At 39.8% G+C, this 18,337-nt stretch overlaps 1 protein-coding gene and 1 pseudogene across 11 annotated transcripts in view; one reads left to right on the top strand and one right to left on the bottom strand.

Moving 5' to 3' along the window:
• Prune2 (prune homolog 2 with BCH domain) overlaps positions 1–18,337 on the top strand; it is a 268,230-nt gene that overhangs the window by 217,498 nt on the left and 32,395 nt on the right. For all 11 annotated transcript variants that reach the window (XM_074052086.1, XM_074052083.1, XM_074052090.1 and 8 more), the window contains 2 exons: positions 11,900–11,979; positions 12,613–12,813. In XM_074052086.1, coding sequence (XP_073908187.1) covers positions 11,900–11,979; positions 12,613–12,813 — 281 coding nt within the window. The remainder of the gene's footprint in view (positions 1–11,899; positions 11,980–12,612; positions 12,814–18,337) is intronic.
• LOC109700534 (transcription factor Spi-C pseudogene) lies at positions 8,085–8,974 on the bottom strand (annotated as a pseudogene).

Raw genomic sequence — 18,337 nt, 5'->3', positions numbered from 1 at the left:
TGCATTAAACATGTAGATTACTTTGGGGAGTATCGACATTTTTACTATGTTGATTCTACCAATCCATGAGCATGGGAGATCTCTCCACTTTCTATAGTCTTCCTCAATCTCCTTCTTCAGAAGTGTATAGTTTTCCTTGTAGAGGTCTTTCACATCTTTTGTTAGGTTTACACCTAGGTATTTGATTTTGTTTGAGGCTATTGTAAATGGAATTGTTTTCATACATTCTTTTTCAGTCTGCTCATTGTTAGTGTATAGAAATGCTAATGATTTTTCTATGTTGATTTTATATCCTGCTACCTTGCTATAGCTATTTCATCAGAAGTAATTTACTGGGAGCTGAGCATGATGGAGCACGTCTGTAGTCCCAGCACTCAGGAGCTAAGACAGAAAGATGTCAAGTTTGAGGCCAGTCTGGCCTACATAGCAAGACCATGTCATCCCCTATGCCCCCCACATTCCCTCCCTGCCCCCCAAAGACTTGGAAGAGAATTGTTTCATTTTGTTTCATAATTTGGTGCTGCGGGTCATACCCCAGACCCATTAGAAGAGAATTTTGATGCTTATAATCCAATGTGCTTGACATTTCTGGAACAGCGAGGTTCGATAGCTATTTATTTCCACAATGTGCTGGCCTTATGCCCTGCACTGGGAGCTCCTCTCCTCTGTATGGGTGGGTTGAGGGGACGAGGCTGGCCAGTTTCAAATCTGAAACTTTAGCAATGTAAAAAGCAGCTATGTGCAGTTAGCACAGGTTGCTGTGGAACCCGATCCAGTACTGGGTTGCAGTTGAGATCTAGGGGCTGAGCTGGCTAAGTGAGTTATCCAGGACAAGCCAGATTCACAGGGCTAGGTCAGGAAGGCCTAGTGAGCCCTGCTCTGGTGTCAGAACTCTTTCCTGAGGCAGCTGGAATGTTGGAAAGATTTAAACAAAAAGGATGCACCAAGGTTGAACACATTCAGCTAGCAATTTTCTTTTTTTTGGTGGGACTGGAGTTTGAATTCAGGGCATTGCACTGCAAAGCAGGTGCTACACTGCTTGAGCCACACTTCCGGTACATTTTCCTCTGGTTCTTTTGGAGATGGGGATCTTGAGAACTATTTGCCTGGACTGGCCTCTGACAGAGATCCTCTCCACATCAGCCCAAATTGCTGGAATTATAGGTGTGAGCCACCAGCACAGGCAAGGACCCAATCTTAGAACTCACACACTATCACCTTTACCTTATTCTGTTCTTTGGAAGCAAATTACTAAATTCATTCCACATTTAAAGGAAGGGGAATCAGGCTCCACCTTTTGAAGGGAGTGTCAAAGAACTAATGGACATGTTTTTTTGTTTTTATTTTTTTGGTGGCACTGGGTTTGAACTCAGGGCCTTATGCTTGCTAAGCAGGTGCTCCTCTCCACCAGCCATTTTTTTGGTGATAGATTGTTTTTCAAGAGAGGATCCCACAAACTCACAATCCTCCTGTTCTCTGCCTTCTGAGTAGCTAGGATTATAGGTGTGAGCCATTGGCTCCTGGTCTTATTGATGTTTTTTAAAACCCTCACAGACAACGTAGGATGTAGCTGATATGGAGATGTTGGATTCAGTTTTCTACTTGTTCAGTTTGAGATGCCCATGAGTAGTCTTAGTTAGGAACTATAAATCTATCTCATAAAGTATGTACCCCTCCTTCATGTAGGACCATGCCATATAATTTAATCTTAACAACAGAAAAATCTATTTATATCCATTAAGGCGATAGAAAAAATATTAAAAGTGGGTTGTACATAGCCTACAGCAAGAAGCAGAATTCTCCATGTAGTCCCTGTTCACAAACAAGTGAACAAGTATTTAATTAGTATCTGAAAAGTGAAATAAATTTAATTTTCTCTTCTCACTCAGTGTTCCTCCCATTCTAGTGTTTATAAGATTCACTGTAAAGAATTTTGTACAGACAACCACTCATGCTATATTCAGGGGATAATTCAAGACATTTTTTGGTCATTGTGGTACAAAAGTGATTTTTTGCTGAAGTGAGTTTTGCAATTTGATGGTGGATAAGACGATGTCTTTGTGCTCTGTCTTCCTAGACCCACAGAGAAGGTGGTATTTCAGTGAATGGATCATTACTTATCTCTCTGTTCTTTGCTTTGTCTCCTGGCCTTCCAGGACTCTTCTTCCTATGGGCTACAGTGCTTATCTCTTCTAGAGGGGCTGAGACCCAGCTGGGTAGCAAATTGTTGCCAAGAGCCTGATTTTATGGGCTTGCCCCAGTTTCCTGTTGTGGGATCCCTTGTCTTTGGTAGCAGGTTGATGAAGCTGAGTGTGAAACCCCATGCAGGTTGGTCTTGCCTCCTTCTTTGAATAATTTGAGAAGTGCTTTGGGAATCACAGAGTGGCTTGTCCTGTTAGTTCAAATCTTGCAGCTACTTTATCAGACAAGAATCTCGAAATGGCAATTCTCCAACCACTAAGCTAATTTATGTACTTAACAAAGAAAGGCAAGTACCTCCTGGGAGCTTTTGTTTGTTTTTTTTTCTTTTTATCTCCATTTCTAGAGAAAGCAACTTTATCAGACACTCATATCTTATTTGTCTAGAAGGAAGCCAGGAGAATTGGAGTGACTCTATCTGACATAAAGGAACTTTCTATTTATGTAACTGTTTTCCCAAAATATATCAACATAACCGTCCATTATTTTTCTAAAGAACAATTAACTCCATGTTTTGTCCTGCTACTTTACTTCTTATGGAACTGTATGTGTTGTAGTAGCCAGTTTTGTAAGAATGATTATTCCCAAAAAGGGGTGCCATCTGCTGCTTGGTATACACGCCTGTCAGGAAACATTACCATCTAGAAATGCTATCTCTCTGTGTACTCCAAGGCTTGCCTCACTGCTCATTTCCTATTAAAAAGAACCTGGCCTCAGGCAAAACTAATCCTACCACAGTCAAATGCCTCCACATTCAGAGATGCTGAAGAAATGTAAACTATAGAAAGGGCTTAATTTTGTACTTATTTCAGGGGCAAGAGGATGCCTTTAAACATGTCCAAAAGTTTGGCCTTTGTTGTCCCTCACTCTTGGTTCTGTCAAGACTGCCATGCTGCTTCAGTTGGCTTTCTTTATTAAGAAGCATAAATATCAGAAAGACACAATCTGCAAAACTATGTGAGGTCATTCTCAAATTGGAGCATTCACTTCTATCACTGCTTTCTAGCTGGTAGGCTTCATGACCATTAGAGGAGGCACACAGAGTTATTATAAAGAACATCGAGTCATGTAACAGCATGATTCTCTTTCTAACATGATTAGTTTAGTTACACTGTTGGCTAATTCAGCTCATATTATTTTCTGAAATCTGAATTTAAGGCTATTTATTTTCCTCTGGGAACGTCTTTAGCTGCATTCACATGTTTTGATAGGTATGACTTTATTGAACAATTACTTACAAATATGGTTTTCATTCTCCAAATTGTCCTTTTTGTCATTGGTTTCTAGATGTTTGGCCCTGAAGTCTTACGGGTGCAGATCTGTCCATTAGATTAAGCTGTATCATTCAGAATTCTCATATTCTTATGTATTTCTTTTCAAGTTGATAAATTCTTGAGAGTATACTCAAGTTTTTCCCCATAAAATTTACCAGGATTTGTAATTTGGATTCAATTTTTGTTTTATTTAATTTGATGCACTATTTTTAAAAGCATTTTGGCTCTGGATTGTTGTATTTTCTGAAGTATTATCCCTATTAACACTAAATAATGGATTTTTCAGCCTTAATAATGTCTTTTCTGCTAGAAGCTTTGTTGACATTAATATTATAACACTTGTGTTTAGTGTTTTTCTGATATATATTTTTATATCACTCTACTGTCAGCACGTCCACATCATTATGTATTGGGTGTTTCTTGTTGGTTTTGTTGTTGGTTTGGACTTCTTTATTTGAGACAAGATCTCACTATGTAGCCCAGGCTGGCCTTCAACTCTTCCTGCCCCTACCTCCTGAGTGCTGGGATTGCAGGTGTGCACCATGCACCTCAGCAAGCTCTTAGGTGTTTCTTTTTTAAGCAGAATGGCTCCGAATCTTAAGTGATATTACTTATTCCAACAACCTCAAATCTCAGTGGTTGAACACAACACTGGTTTAAAAATTATTCTTTTGTTAGCTGCGCACCATTGACTATAATCCTAGCTATTCAGGAAGCAGAGGTCAGGAAGATTGTGGTTTGAAGCCAGGCTGGGCATAGTTTGTGAGACCCCTATCTTGAAAATACTCAGTACAAAAACAGCTGGTGGAATAGCTCAAGTGGTAGAGGGCCTGCCTAGCAAGTATGAGGCCCTGGATTCAAACCTCAGTACCACCAAAAACAATAATTACTCTTTAGTCATTGCAATCTTTTTCATATTATTCTTTTTAGAAATACTTTCATTGATATTTTTCGTCTCCATTGAAATCCATCATAGTGCCCCACCCCCCATACTGTATTTTGCTGTTTATTTTTTGTTTTGGTATGAGCTCATCTTTTGGAGGTTTTTTTTTTTCTTGTTCCTAAGTAGATTGCCAGTATGTACCACCAAGTGGTTTTACATTTAATTGTTCTAGAATTCCAGGGTTATAGGTCTTCAATGATCCTAGATGAATTTTAATTTTAACTTCTTGATTTGAGTCTCTGACATCATTCAGGTAATATGGATTGACCTGTGCTTGGCCGTGACCAGAATCTCCAGTTCTTATGGCTGCTTTTTATTTTCTACCCAAGATCCCTTGCTTTCCAAGTCAGAGGACAGAGTTTTTCCCCTTTTGTTAAGGAGGAAGTTCTTCAACCCCAGATCCTGATTTAGAGTTCAAAGCCTTTGATGTTCTTCCAGCACCTAGTGATCACTTCTGCTGAGAGACCACAAAGCCTGTATCTAGTGTAGAAATCCTATGGGCTACCTTTTTATCCAATTTTTAATAACTTCGCTTATGGCTTCTGACAATTTCCCCTGGTTTCTTCTAAGTTTGGAAATGTATCATTTACGTTTTGAATATTCAATTTCCTATGACATTTGTTGAATGTATAGTGATACCTGATCCTCAGGAGATACATTCCACAATGCCCCATGGTCAGTACTGACCCCTCTATATGTATACTATGTTTTTCCTGTACTTGCATTCCTATAATAAAGTTTATCTGTTAGGCACAGGAAGAGATTAACAACAAAAACTAATAAAAACAAAACAATATATTGTACTAAAGTTATTTAAAACTTATATATTATTTCTTTCTGGAATTTTCCATTAAATATTTTTAGCCTGCCATTGACTGCCAATAACTAAAGTCACAGAAAGTGAAATGGTGGATGTAGAGACTACTATTCAGGACATTATGTCTTACCCTACATAACTAAGACTTCCTAATCCCTCTCTCTCTCTCTCTCTCTCTCTCTGTCTCCCCCCTTTCTCTCTCCCCCTCTCTGTCTCTTTCTCAAAGAGACAATGGCACAGAGTGAGAGCCTAGAATTCTCTAGCTTGAGTTTAGTAGCATTGTTTTATTTTAATTATATCCGTGTGGCCACTTATTTTAGGTGAGTGATTTAAGAATTTATATACACTAGTAATACAAACATTCCTTTCAAAATGATCTTACTTAAAATGTCAATTTAAATAACAATATTAAGTAAATTGACAAGTGACACGTGGCTACAACAAAACCCATAAAAGTGATGTATGAACATTTGTCCTCATATGTAAAACTATTGTTTTACGATTTAGCAATCCAGACAAGATGTATACTGTCAACACAAGACTGGGTTGAGAATGTGGGAAATGGGTTATCCAAATTAGGAAATAAATTTTTGACCATAGTTTGAGTCAGAGACTCCCTTTGAAACAAGCAATAAAAGTTAGCCGGATAGTCAGAATGGGCAAGATGGTGGTCTGGGAACAAATAATTCCAATGTACCAGAGCAAAACAGAAAAAACTCCATTTCTTGTTCACATATCCAGTAAGCTTCAGTTAGGCCTCAGCCCTATTCCCATGGACTCTCAGAACACATCAGGCAGAACCCTCAGTCACCAAGGCAGAAAGGAGACATCACCTCACACACTTGCTCTTAAGTCTTCTACCCAGGACATCTGCCAGTTCACTCTCTGTCATTAGCCAGAGAAGATACACGATCCTCTGATTTCCAACATGCAGGAAAATGCAATATTACCATGCACCCAAAAGCCAGGAGCTAGAAATAATTGTGGAAGGACAGTCATGTTACACCACCATCCAGCAAAGAAACCGTAATGCAGTCTCACACGTCCTCCAGGTGGCGACATACAGCTAGTTCAGCCATGGTAGAGGCAGACTTGTTCTCACAACCCCCTCAGCTGCTTGTTAGCTCCATTCTGTGCACAGAAAGCCCCAAATGAGTTTTGTGCTGCATGTGAAGAAGGTAAAGCCTGAGAAGCTCCCATTACTGATCATAAGCTACTGCCCCCTCCCTACCAAGTACTCTGCTTGCTTTGGCCTTTTCATTTCTACAGCTGTTTATAAGCCTTGTGTATGAATGTGGTTGAAGTATTGACAACGAGCATGACTCAGGTTTCTCCCAGATTTGCTTCTGGGCTGTTTTGGCTCAGATCTTCCTCATTCCTGGGGTTTCTTAACATGACCCATAGACTTCTGTGATATTCATGGCTTTGTGCGAGTCCCTCGCTCCACTCACGCCCTGGTCACGGCCTTCACCTTTTTCCTTCTCCTAGTGCCTGGATTTCCAGCATGTTCTTCACAGGGTCTCTGCTTTGTGAAGGATTAATGAGAGGCAAAGGCTCTGTCCTCTAATATCAATGAGTTCTGGGCATTTCTAGGGTCTGTGCTTATGTGTGCAGTTGTGAAATTATCCCTTCCCCAAATCATGGTAAGTTTAGTAATGTTTTTCTCCAACTATGACACATAGACCATGCTTTGGGTATTGTTTTTTAAATGAGGGGGGTGGGTAAGACCTAAACTCAGACAAAGCTTTATAATTTACAGAGTGTTTCCAGGTACATTACATTTATTCTCCTTAGTCACTGTGATGTTGGGTTTTTATTATCTCCATTTAAAATCACAAACCTTGTTGGCTACTCTTAGATTCAATCTGGTCAGTACTAGGGTGGAGCGAGAACTAAGACCTATGGTTTCCTATCTAGGATGCTTTCAGTTATTCCACGGTGCTGCCCATAAGGATTCATAAAACCTACAAATTTAAGCTGATTCTATTTTAAAATTCTTCATATTTATTTTGAGGTGAAGGCCTAACTTTCATGTGGCCTGCAGGTCAGTAGGAATCCGATATCCTTTTTTTTTTTTTTTTTTTTTTTGTCTCTTAGGCAGAGGGCCAGAGAAACAGTCCACATGAGCATTCGTGGTCTTTAGGCTCAGTCTCTTTCAGTCCAATGTGTGTTTTTTGGGTATTTGCTTGTACTGGGTGCTGGAGATGCAATACTGAACAAGACAGATACTAGTCCTGTCCTCATGACAATTCACATCCAATGGAGGAAGCAATTATAATAGAGGCCAAAGAGCTACAATTATAAAAGATAGCTTTTTTTTTTGCAGTGCTTATTTTCAAGCTTTTCATATTCTTCTTTCATGGGTAAGGAAACCAAGACTTGACAATAGCACACAGTGATAGAAGTAAGTATTTTTTTTCCACCAAAAAAAATAAGCTTTTTATTGGCAAAACTTCCCATGTTAGTGTAGATTAAATGCTATTTGATGAAAAGATGACAATGAAGTTAATTGAACTTTTTTTTCCATTGGATTTTTCTTCAGTATAGCTGGAGAGGAAGCCCTGGGATACCAAAAATCCATGCTTGCTGAAGTCCCTTATATAAATTGCAAAGTATTTGCATATAACCCAGGAACATCCTCCCACACATTAAAACATCTCAAGGTTACATGTGACACTAATATGACATGGACTGGAAGTATGACTCAAACAGTAGAACGCCTGCTTTGCAAGTGTGAAACCCCTGAGTTCAAATCCTAGTCCCACTCCCCAAAAATATTCTAATTCAAGGTAAATGCTATCTAAATAGTAATTACACCATATCATTTGGGGGATGGGATAATGGCAAGAAAAATATCTATACTTGGTCAGGACAGACACAATTATCTTTTGAATATTTTTGCTCTGTGGTTGGCCCAATCCAATCCAGAGATGTGGAACCTGTTGGTATAAAAGCAGGGCTGTTTGCTTCAAGAGAAAAATCTGGAAGCCTGTAGGGTACAGTGTATTAATAATCTGGGTGGCTTAGCTCATGGTAATTGGCATACGGATATCTGTTGTAATTTGCACTCCAGTTATTCAAACTGAGATATTCTTGGCCCGGTGGCACACACTGTGAGTAGAAGACCTCCTTCCTGAGGCAGGGAGGCAGGGAGAGCCTTTGCACGATGGCCTCGCTGAATTGGTAGGTGAGCTTCCTCCTGATCCTGATGACCTCCCCAGTCCTTGCATAATTCCTTAGGGCTCCGGTCATGGCCTTCCAGTTGCCTTTTCTTTTCCTCCCAAAGTTCAGCAAGTTTTTCCTTGTTTTTTGACACAAACTGAAAGATGCCTTTGTTTTTATCAACCCACTGGATGCAAGATGTCATCTCAGGATTGAGCAGGGATTGGTAAAAGTATTCAAACAGTCACAGCTTCTTCAGGCCTATTCCTCCCTTTTGAGGTAAAACAGCAGGTGGTACCAACTGGCTTTCAGCTATGTTCTACAGAGAGTGATGGATATTTCCTTCAAGATAAAAGTCACAGCACTGTTTATTACAGTTCTCCAATTACAGACAGGCTCTTCTGCAGGTAAGACTCCATAGCAGTTGGAATTTCCTCTGATGTGAGGACAATGGTAAATGAAAGACCAGTAATCTTTGTAATCTGGGGAGAACTGAAGGTCAGCAGTTGAATGTTGCCTCAGTACCTCCAAAACATCCTCAAGTGCTTGACCCAGCTTGTGCTGTTCAACAGGACTCATGCTTCACTAATAAACTGGAGGAACCTCAGTGGTAGAGTGCTTGCCTAGCATGCACAAGGTCCTCGGTTCAATCCCCAGTACTGTCCATTCAAGTCCAATGTCGCCTCCATTTGCACAAGTGGAAACAAGTGGCTCTTCTCTGAAACACATGTCATTCTCACCTAACCTGCAGCCTGCCATTTTAATAGTTTTTATTTGGCCAGGGGGAAAACCACGAGGCAGAAGTAAGGTTTTAAATCCAGATGCTTTTAGTGACTTTGTGGGTATGAAGGCCTAGTGTCAAGGAACAGCACACCCACCGACAACTTCAGAACACAGGGGTCATGTAAAAAAGATCTGACAAACTGCTGTAGCGTGGAAACCAGACATCCATCCCTCTGCATCCCAGGTCTTGCAAAACTGGGCCTAGCACTGGCCATCTCTTTGCTCGCCTCTCCACCTCTACTGCTAAACACTTTGGTTTATTCCTACCCTGTATATACAGTATACCTCTGTTTGGCACGGGCTCTTTTGTTCTTGATCATATATTACTGCCTTCCTCACATGTCAGCTTCTTACTTACTGCCTTTGTGTGTGTGAGGACATGTGTGTGTGCTGGAGTTCAGACCCAGGGCCTTCTGCATGTCAAGCAAGCACTCTACCACTGAGCTACAACCCCAGGTTTACTCACTGTCTTGCTGCTAAGGTTCAGGTTTAGTTTTAAAGAATACACAGGGTTAAAGCTATAGAATGGTGTACAGAAAGATTTAGATCTTTCTTTAGATCTTTACAGTGTTAGATTTCTGTCACTGTGACAAAATACCTGAGATGGTCTGCTTAAAAGGAGGAAAGAATTGGTTTGGCTCATGGTTTCAGAAGCATTCAGTTCATGGTCCCATGACCATGTTGCTTTGCTCCTGAAGTGAGACAACACCATGGCAGCAGTGTGTGACATAATAGAGCTACCCATGGCAACCAGGAAGCAAAGAAGTGGGGGAGCTGGAGTTAATGTGCGCTCCAAGGGCACACATCCAGCGACCTAACCTCCTTCCACCAGGCCCCTCCTTCTACGGGTTCCACCACCTTCCAGTAACACCACAGGCTGAGGACCAAGCCTTTGGCATGTGGGCCTTTGCAGACATTTAAGATCCAAACCATAATATTCCCTGATGCTGTGGGTTTGAGGGGTTTTTTTTGGTGGTACTGGGGCTTGAACTCAGGAGCTTGTGCTTGCTAGACAGGCATTCCAACACTTGAGCCACACCCCACCCTGTTTTTGAAGGGGTCTATGGGACTGGCAGGTAGAACACAGGCTCTTCTCTCCAGGAGAGTAGCACTGAATTATGTCTTTGTTTCAACTCCGTCATCCTATCTCCACCATGAGAAAGAGAAAGTTCTGTTTTGTTCTCTATATTCTCAGCACATAGTAGGTACTAAGTACATATTATTGAATAAACAAAGCAAGTACAGTTATTACTAGAGGCATAGAGTGTATTTTGTCATCTAATGCTTTATTGATACTAAAGGGATTTGGTTTAGACCCTAGAGAAGTTGATCAAATTCAAAATGTTTGGTAGACCCAGCCTGACATGGAGAAAAATCCTAATAAGAGAGGGAGAGAGGGGGAAACTAAATTTAGAACTTTAATATAAAGTTAGCATGTTTAAATTTAGTTTAGTGCTTATGTCATGAGGATTCACCCTAGATGGCTGAAATTACATGGAAGCCAACAAGAAGAAACAGAAATCATGATAATTGAGAATTTATTGAACAAGAGCCAGGGAACAAAAATAAGTTAGGAGAACTTCATGGTCTCCAGTGGTCAGCTTCCTAGAAGAGCATATGGATTTGCCAGAATTCTCTCCACTATTTTCATATTTCCCTGCACATGTCTTACCAAGTGACTCAATATAAATGCGCCCAGACTTGGCACTGCATAGAGACGAGATGGTAAGTTGTGACCAGAAGCATCTCCACCAACAATACAGCGAATCTTTGTTTTACTCTTTAGGGATTTTGTTTATTCGTTTGACAGTACTAGGGATTGAAGTCAGGGCCTTGTACTTGCTGGGCAAGTGCTCTACCACCCAAATCACTCTGCCAGCCCTTTTTGCATTGGTTACTTTAGAAATAGGGTCTTGTTTTAAGCCTGGGCTGGCCTGGACCACAGTCCTCCTATTTGTGCTTCCTGCTTAGCTGGAATGACAGGCATGGATAACCACACCCCTAGTCATTGCTTGAGATAGGGTCTCACGAATATTTTGCCGGGTTAACCTCCAAACATGATGATCCCAGTCTCTGCCTCCCAAGTAGCTAGGATTACAGGCTTGACCCATAGAGCCCAACTCACAGTGAATCTTTAGCTATCCAAAGGAAAGGAAAGAAAATAGCATTAGTTCATGCCTTCTCAGGAACATTAAGCACTTTACTTTTGTTCCTTAATCTTTAAACATCTGAATGAGGTTGGTGGTATATCTCTTTAAAAGTGAGGCCAGTAGAATATAAGTTGTCAAATTTAAACAGGGATCACACACATGCACGGCCCCCCACAACACATCTGTTTTTACTCCAAAGACCATATGTTGCCCTTCTTGTTGAAAAAAAATATATTAAATGTCTTCTGAGCTAATGTTAGTTGTTTGCATTTACTATTTCTGAAATTTTACTTAGTATGTATTTATTTATGTGAGCTGATGGGGAAGTGATTGCTGTACACAAGTGAAATCAGTGTCTGTGTCTGGTGTCCATGAAATTGGTGCTCACGGTTCATTGCTCAGCCCAGTAACTAGAGAAACGTTTTTCTAATTTGGGGTCACTTGAAATGGATCCAGTATACATATTTTGTTTATTTCAAGTGAGTGGAAAAGGTGATCCCGGAATCTCTTGGTTTCCTTTTCAAAGAAAGTAAGGTCTACTCGATTTTCTCCTCTTTTTTCTTTTCTTCAGACTCCTGTCAGAGGATGTAGGAATGGACATCCCCTTTGAGGAGGGAATGCTGAGTCCCAACACTGCAGACATGAGGCCTGGTGAGAGAAGCGTTTGCTCATTTCCTTCAGTGTTCATGTCCATGCCATTTCCATTATTCAGCGAGAGGACCATTTTCTATGCTTTCAATTTGTGATTTCACTGATAAAAGTGAAAAGAAAAAATGTGTGAGAGAAAGGTGTTGGGCTCCGCTTGGTTAATTTCAGAGTCAATTTGAATGTTGACAATCGCTAGCTTTTTGTCTTGAACCCCAGTGTCACCTGCCAGGGTTTTCTGTTCCTATGGTAACTGGCTTTTATTCTGAGCAATGTCTAAGTTCATGTAATTTATATGTAATAGTGAGAATGTTTAAAACTTGAAATGTGATATCAAGAATGCTCAGTATTCTAATTATGCAAAATTAGCTTAGTGGTAGACGGCTTGCCTAGTATGTGCAAGGCCCTAGATTTAATCCTTAGCACTGGAAACAAACAAAAAACACCCCCCAAACAATCTTACATCATAAGTGTTTAACCCCAAGTTATACACAAAAGGAATTTCGAATTTTCAAAATTCCTTCTTCCCTCTCGCTTTGCACTGGAGTCACTCCCTTGTAGTGGTTTTTGGTGGAGGCCAAATCACTGCTGGCAGCCATGTCTGTGATCTAACAATGTCACCATTCTTCTCTTCTGCAGAACCTCCTAACTCTCTGGATCTTAACGGTACTCATCCTCGGAGAATCAAGCTCACAGCCCCAAATATCAACCTTTCTCTGGACCAAAGTGAAGGATCTGTTCTCTCTGATGATAACTTGGACAGTCCAGATGAAATTGATATCAATGTAGATGAACTTGATACTCCTGACGAAGCAGATTCTTTTGAGTACACTGGTCATGGTAAGTCACTAAGTTGCTGAGGCCAAAGTTAAGTAGATATAAGGTTGTCTAAGTGGTATTAGGAACAAGCATCTCATTTTTGTGTCAGTGGCTCCTTTCTGTGATTTCTAGAAGCTTCTGTTTGTATCTCCATTATAGGTGGCCAGGACTGACAGAGGGTGGTCTGTCCTGTACAGTGGCCAGAGGTCATTCCTAACCATTGCTCTTTTAGCAAACTCTTAGTCTGTGTGAGGCCTTATGCTAACACTAGTGGGTGAGGGAAGGGAGTTACCTGTCCTGTTGTAGGGCTGGATTTGCAGAGAAAGAGAATTTAATCTGGAAGATAAAATTTGAAGAGGAGAAATTGGGACTTATCGAATTGTCTGAGCACCTGCTGTCTGGAATGTTTGTTCTTCCACACCCTTTCATGACAGGCTCCTTCTCTTTTCTCAGACCTTTGTGAGATGTCACCTCCCCAAAAGGCCTTCCTGGACCTTTGCAGTCAAAACTGCTGTCCATCCCCTACTCCTCCCACCCCAACCCACTCTATCCCGGTATTCACTTCATTTCCCATGGTCCCTAGTTTAAATTATGTCGTTGAACTATTTTTTTTTCTTATTTGTTTTTATGATTGTTACCTTTCGTTTACCACTGGAATATAGGCTTCAGCAGAGAATTTACTATATTTGATGCTATCTTTCTAACAAAGTAAGGAGGATGAAGGGAAGGAGTGGGAGAGGTATGGAAAAAATAAAAAGGAAGAAAATTAAAAGTTGCCAGGTTAAAGACTGACGTTTCTGATATAAATATCAGTCTCACTTTACTTCTAGCCCTTGCACGATGATGTTTGGTTTGTTAAGAAGTATGCACAAAGTCAGGTGCCATTGGCTCACACCTATAATCCTACCTACTCAGGAGGCAGAGATCAGGAGGATCTAGGTTCAAAGCCAGACTGGACAAATGGTTCACAAAACCCTATCTTGAAAATACCCAATACAAAGCAGGGCTGGCAGAGTGGCTCAAGTGGTAGAGCACCTGCCTTGCAAGCATGAGGCCTCAATATCACCACACACACACAAAAAAGTATATACAGGTATAAAGCATTACTTCAAAATCTAGCATCATATGGTTTCTGAAGCATTACTTCAAAATCTAGCATCATAAAGTTTCACTTTTAGCCAGGTGGCTTTCTCTGAAGTTAAAATTTATAGTCAAAGTGAACAATTTTGTCCATGGCCATTTTTTTCCTCATTGTAAAAATTCCTGTAGTCTTAAAAAGCAACACCACAACCAAACAACACCCTGACTTTTACAGACATGCCTATTCCAGCAGCTCTACTCACAGGAGAACATAATTAGGAAATTCATCAAATTGGCTAATTAATTCAACCAATGGTCTGTCATTCAACTCTGGGGCTACACAACGATCAGATTTAGATTTAGGCTCTCGTCACTGAATTTAAGGCTTTATTCTTCAAGTCCAAAAAAAAAATTGGTACAATACTTGTTGTAAAGTTTATTATGCCTAAGTAGAGGTTTTATATTTTATTTTTCTCATTTTCAGGAATTTCTATACAGTATTCCCATGGCAGATAGGTTCCAGAACCCCAAATAGATACGAAAAACTGAGGAGGCTCAAGTTCCTTAAAAATGACATAGTATTTGCATAAAGTCTACACGCATTCTTCATGCACTTTAAATCATCTCTAGATTAATTATAATATCCAATATGATGTAAATAGTTTTGTTGTTTAGTGAGTAATGACAAGGAAAAAATTCCATGGATATTTGGTACAGATGCAAACTCTCCTCTTCCCCGATGTTTTCTATCTGTACTTGGTTGAATCTGGGAATGGGGAAGCATGAATAAAGACAGCAACTGTAGTTATTTGGATATTTGATCTTAGCGCTTACAATAAACAAATATGAAGTGAAAGACAGTCTTGAATTCGTTATTTGTTTCTGCCACCCCAGAGTCTTCCCCTGCTACTCCGTCCATGCCAGCTGCCCTCAGCTATGCTAGCTCTTTTCCGGCTAATAAATGTTGACTTCGAGTCTCACAGAAGACAGCTGTGGCATGACACTGCTGGTTCCTCCTCCCCTCCACCCCTTCACTTTCCTGTTGCCTTGGAGAGCTTTGTCACATCACATCTGAACCTTTAATTTTTATAAATAGTAAAACTGTCAGGGAAAGTGGTGGTGGCTGAGCAAGCTGTAATTAAAGCTGCCACTTGCTGACATCGTTCTTTTATTTAGTTGGCATAGTTAAATTGAAAGAACCAGTTTAATGGTCACAACCCTCCTTCTAGGTCTTAAACTCAAAAGAAAGAATGTTAACATAAGTTGAATTCTAAACTTCACCTTGATTTTCAAATGAAAGGTGTATATCTGGAAATGTTTTATACAACTAGGCAAGCAAAAATATTAACTACTGAAAACACAAGGTACATTTGAAAAGCTATATTTTGTAAACATACTAAATTAGTTTTGGGGTTTGTCTTGGGTTTTTGTTTTGTTTTTTGATGGATAGGAGTTTGAACTCAGGGCTTTATGGCTTGAGCCGTACCTCCAGTTCATTTTGCTCTGGTTATTTTGCAGGTGGGTTCTCACAAACTGTTAGTCCAGGCTGGCCTTGATCCTCCTGATCTCAGCTTCTCAGGAAGCTAGGATTACCATCATGAGCCATCGGCACCTGGCTTTGTTTTGCTTTTAATGTTCTCTAACACAAGTCCTAGAAACTTAAAAATATTCAAAGATCAGGGGAAAAAAATCATGACCTCTTTTTATTTTTCAAGCCAATCACCTAGTCATTTTTGCCATAATTCGGATCTCAGCAAAGGCATTTAATAAGGGAAGTAGAAAAATGGTCATTTTCACTTGCATATTTCTGATAAGATAGTTACAGGAAGCACGCATGTGCTCTTACACTTTATTTCTGAGACTCACAGGTGATGTGTACTGACCTCAGCTAAAGTGCCTTTTCCAAAATAGCCCTTTATGGCAGGTTTTCTGGGTTGTTAAAGCATCCCACATCATTTCCCCATAGTCAGGGAGTCACTTCATTTAATGTCCTTATTCATGGTCTTCTGTATTTTCCCAGCCTACAGGCAAGTCCTGTTTTAACTCTGCATGTGAACTAGTCAAGTGTTAAGTGTGCCGTGTTTTACCCACAAGCAGCCCTGTGTTGTGATGATGTTTTCTCAATGATGATTTTCTTTCATGCTTTTTATGCTGAGATTTTACACTCAGATTAACTTCCTGACTGCTGTCTATTCCCAAACAATTTTCAAAGACTTTTTAACTGTGCACTGGATGTCTTTGCTATAAGAAGAAAAAAATTCAAATATAATTTCTTCTACGAGTAATTGTATTATTTGGGTAATATAATATAGAAAGCTAGCCACCTTCACAAATGCACATCTCCCTAGCTAGTCCATTGTGAGCACCAAGAATGGATTCGCCGTTGTGGTCTGTGTAGCACAGAACATTCAAGAGCTTGTGTGCTAAATCATCTCAGAAAGATACAAGGAAAAGTTCAAGTTGACTCCTTTGTGTGAGGTGCTTTAATTGTGTTTCACAAAGAGAAAGCTTATCACTGAGAAAAGGAACTAGGCTTGACACTAAAACTCAGAGGCCCTGGAGACAGAGAGTTAAACGAGATCTGAACATTTTGCAAGCAATCAGAAAATGAAGGCTGGAAGGAGATGATTGTTTATAGTTATAGCAGAAGAATTACTAAGATCAGGGAGTGATTGCTAACTGAAGGGAGTCAATAAAGTTACCTTCTTCTCTTAATAGCTTGTATTGTTGACTTCTAGAAGCAAAAGCCTTAAGAAAAGGTAATATACTCCTAGTTCTTTTGTCTGTTTTAATTCATTTATTCATATGTGCATACATTGTTTGGGCCATTTCTTCCCCTTGGCACCCCCCCCCCATTTGTTTTGTTTTTAACTGTTGGTGCTGGGAATTGAATCAGGACCTTAACTAGACTAGGCAAACACTCTACCACTGACCCACATTCCCAGTTTTACCTGAAATTCTTAAATAATTCTTTTTTTTCCTCCCATTTATGTTAGTCAGAAGGGAAACAGAAATAGGAGCCCCCGCAGCTTGCCAGATCCCATATTCTGAAACATTAGAAACAACAGCTCATAAGAATTTCAGCCCCAAACATTTATGGTAAAATGAGTAATAATACTGCTTTTAAAAAGAAACAGAAGGCAGGGTGTGGTAGTTCATGTCTGTAATCCCAGCTACTTGGGAGGTGGATCGGGAGATCATGGTCTAAGGCAGACCCTGGGCAAAAACACAAGAACCTATCTGAAAAACAACTAAAGAAACAAAGGATTGTGGGTTTGGCTCGAGTAGTAGAGTGCCCACCTAGCTAGTGCAGAACACTGAGTTCAAACCTTAGCGCAGCCAAAAAAAAGTAAAGAAAGAAAGAAAAGAAATAGTAGGAAAGTGTGTGTGTGTGTGTGTGTATACACATACAAGCTGTGAAGATGGAGTGTCCTTTCTTACTATGATATTATAATAAAAGTATAACTGAAAAGTTAACACAGTTATATGACATTTTTATATTCTGTTTGGCAAAAAATATGGAATATACATATAAATATAAAAGCTAAGCAAAAGGCAAAAAATAATTGTAACACTTGTCAAACTTCACCAGATCACCAGACTACCACAGGCAAAGGACTTAGCAGGTGCCTTTATGTCAGTGAGAGAAATAGGTATAAACAGACAAAAAAACATTAAAAATTTGTCACCTTTTTAATAGTTAAAGAAATTCACATTAGAACAAAAATGAGGTTATGTCCATCTTAAAGTGTCAAGGGATAAATCTTTGATGCCCTCCAGTGTTATGACAATGGAAGGAAACAAGCACTCACATACTGTCGTGTGTGACATATTCAAGGACAAAAATATTCTAAAAACCCCCAAATGCTTGTACCCACTGGACCCAGAACTCCATCACTGAAAAGTTGCCCTGCAGCAACACAGGCACAAATGAGTTAAGATACCTGTATGAAGATACTTACTGAAGCAAATTCTTTATTTAAAACAAGTAATAATAACAAAATGGAATAAAACTAAATTTCTAGCCAGGCATGATGGTGTATGCCTATAATCTCAACACTCAGCAGGCTGAGGTAGGAAGACCACAAGTTCAAGGCCAGCCTGGGCTACACAGCAAGACCTGGCTAAAATGAACATAAATGAACAAGATTTATATTTCTTGAGATGAAAAGATGCTTATGTCATACTATTGGGTAGGATCAAATTATAGAACACCACATATGGAACACATGGAATAATCACACTGATTGAAAAAAGCATGTGCACAGAGGAGGAGTAACCCATACCACAGAATAACGAGTGGGAGCGGCTTTGGTAAGTTCCTCTATTCATGAGCAATTTCTGTTTCACTTGTACTTCTTTTCAACTAATAAGCTTTATTTTAAGAGTACTTTTGGGTTCTCAGCAAAATTGAATGGCAAGTACTGAGTACTCCTCTTCAGCAGTTTTTTTTTTTTTTTCTTCC

The sequence above is a fragment of the Castor canadensis genome, chromosome 13 (genome assembly GCF_047511655.1).
Source record: "Castor canadensis chromosome 13, mCasCan1.hap1v2, whole genome shotgun sequence".
NCBI lineage: Eukaryota > Metazoa > Chordata > Mammalia > Rodentia > Castoridae > Castor > Castor canadensis.
Note: the sequence above shows the minus strand (reverse complement) of the source record. Positions and strands in the feature narration are given on the sequence as shown.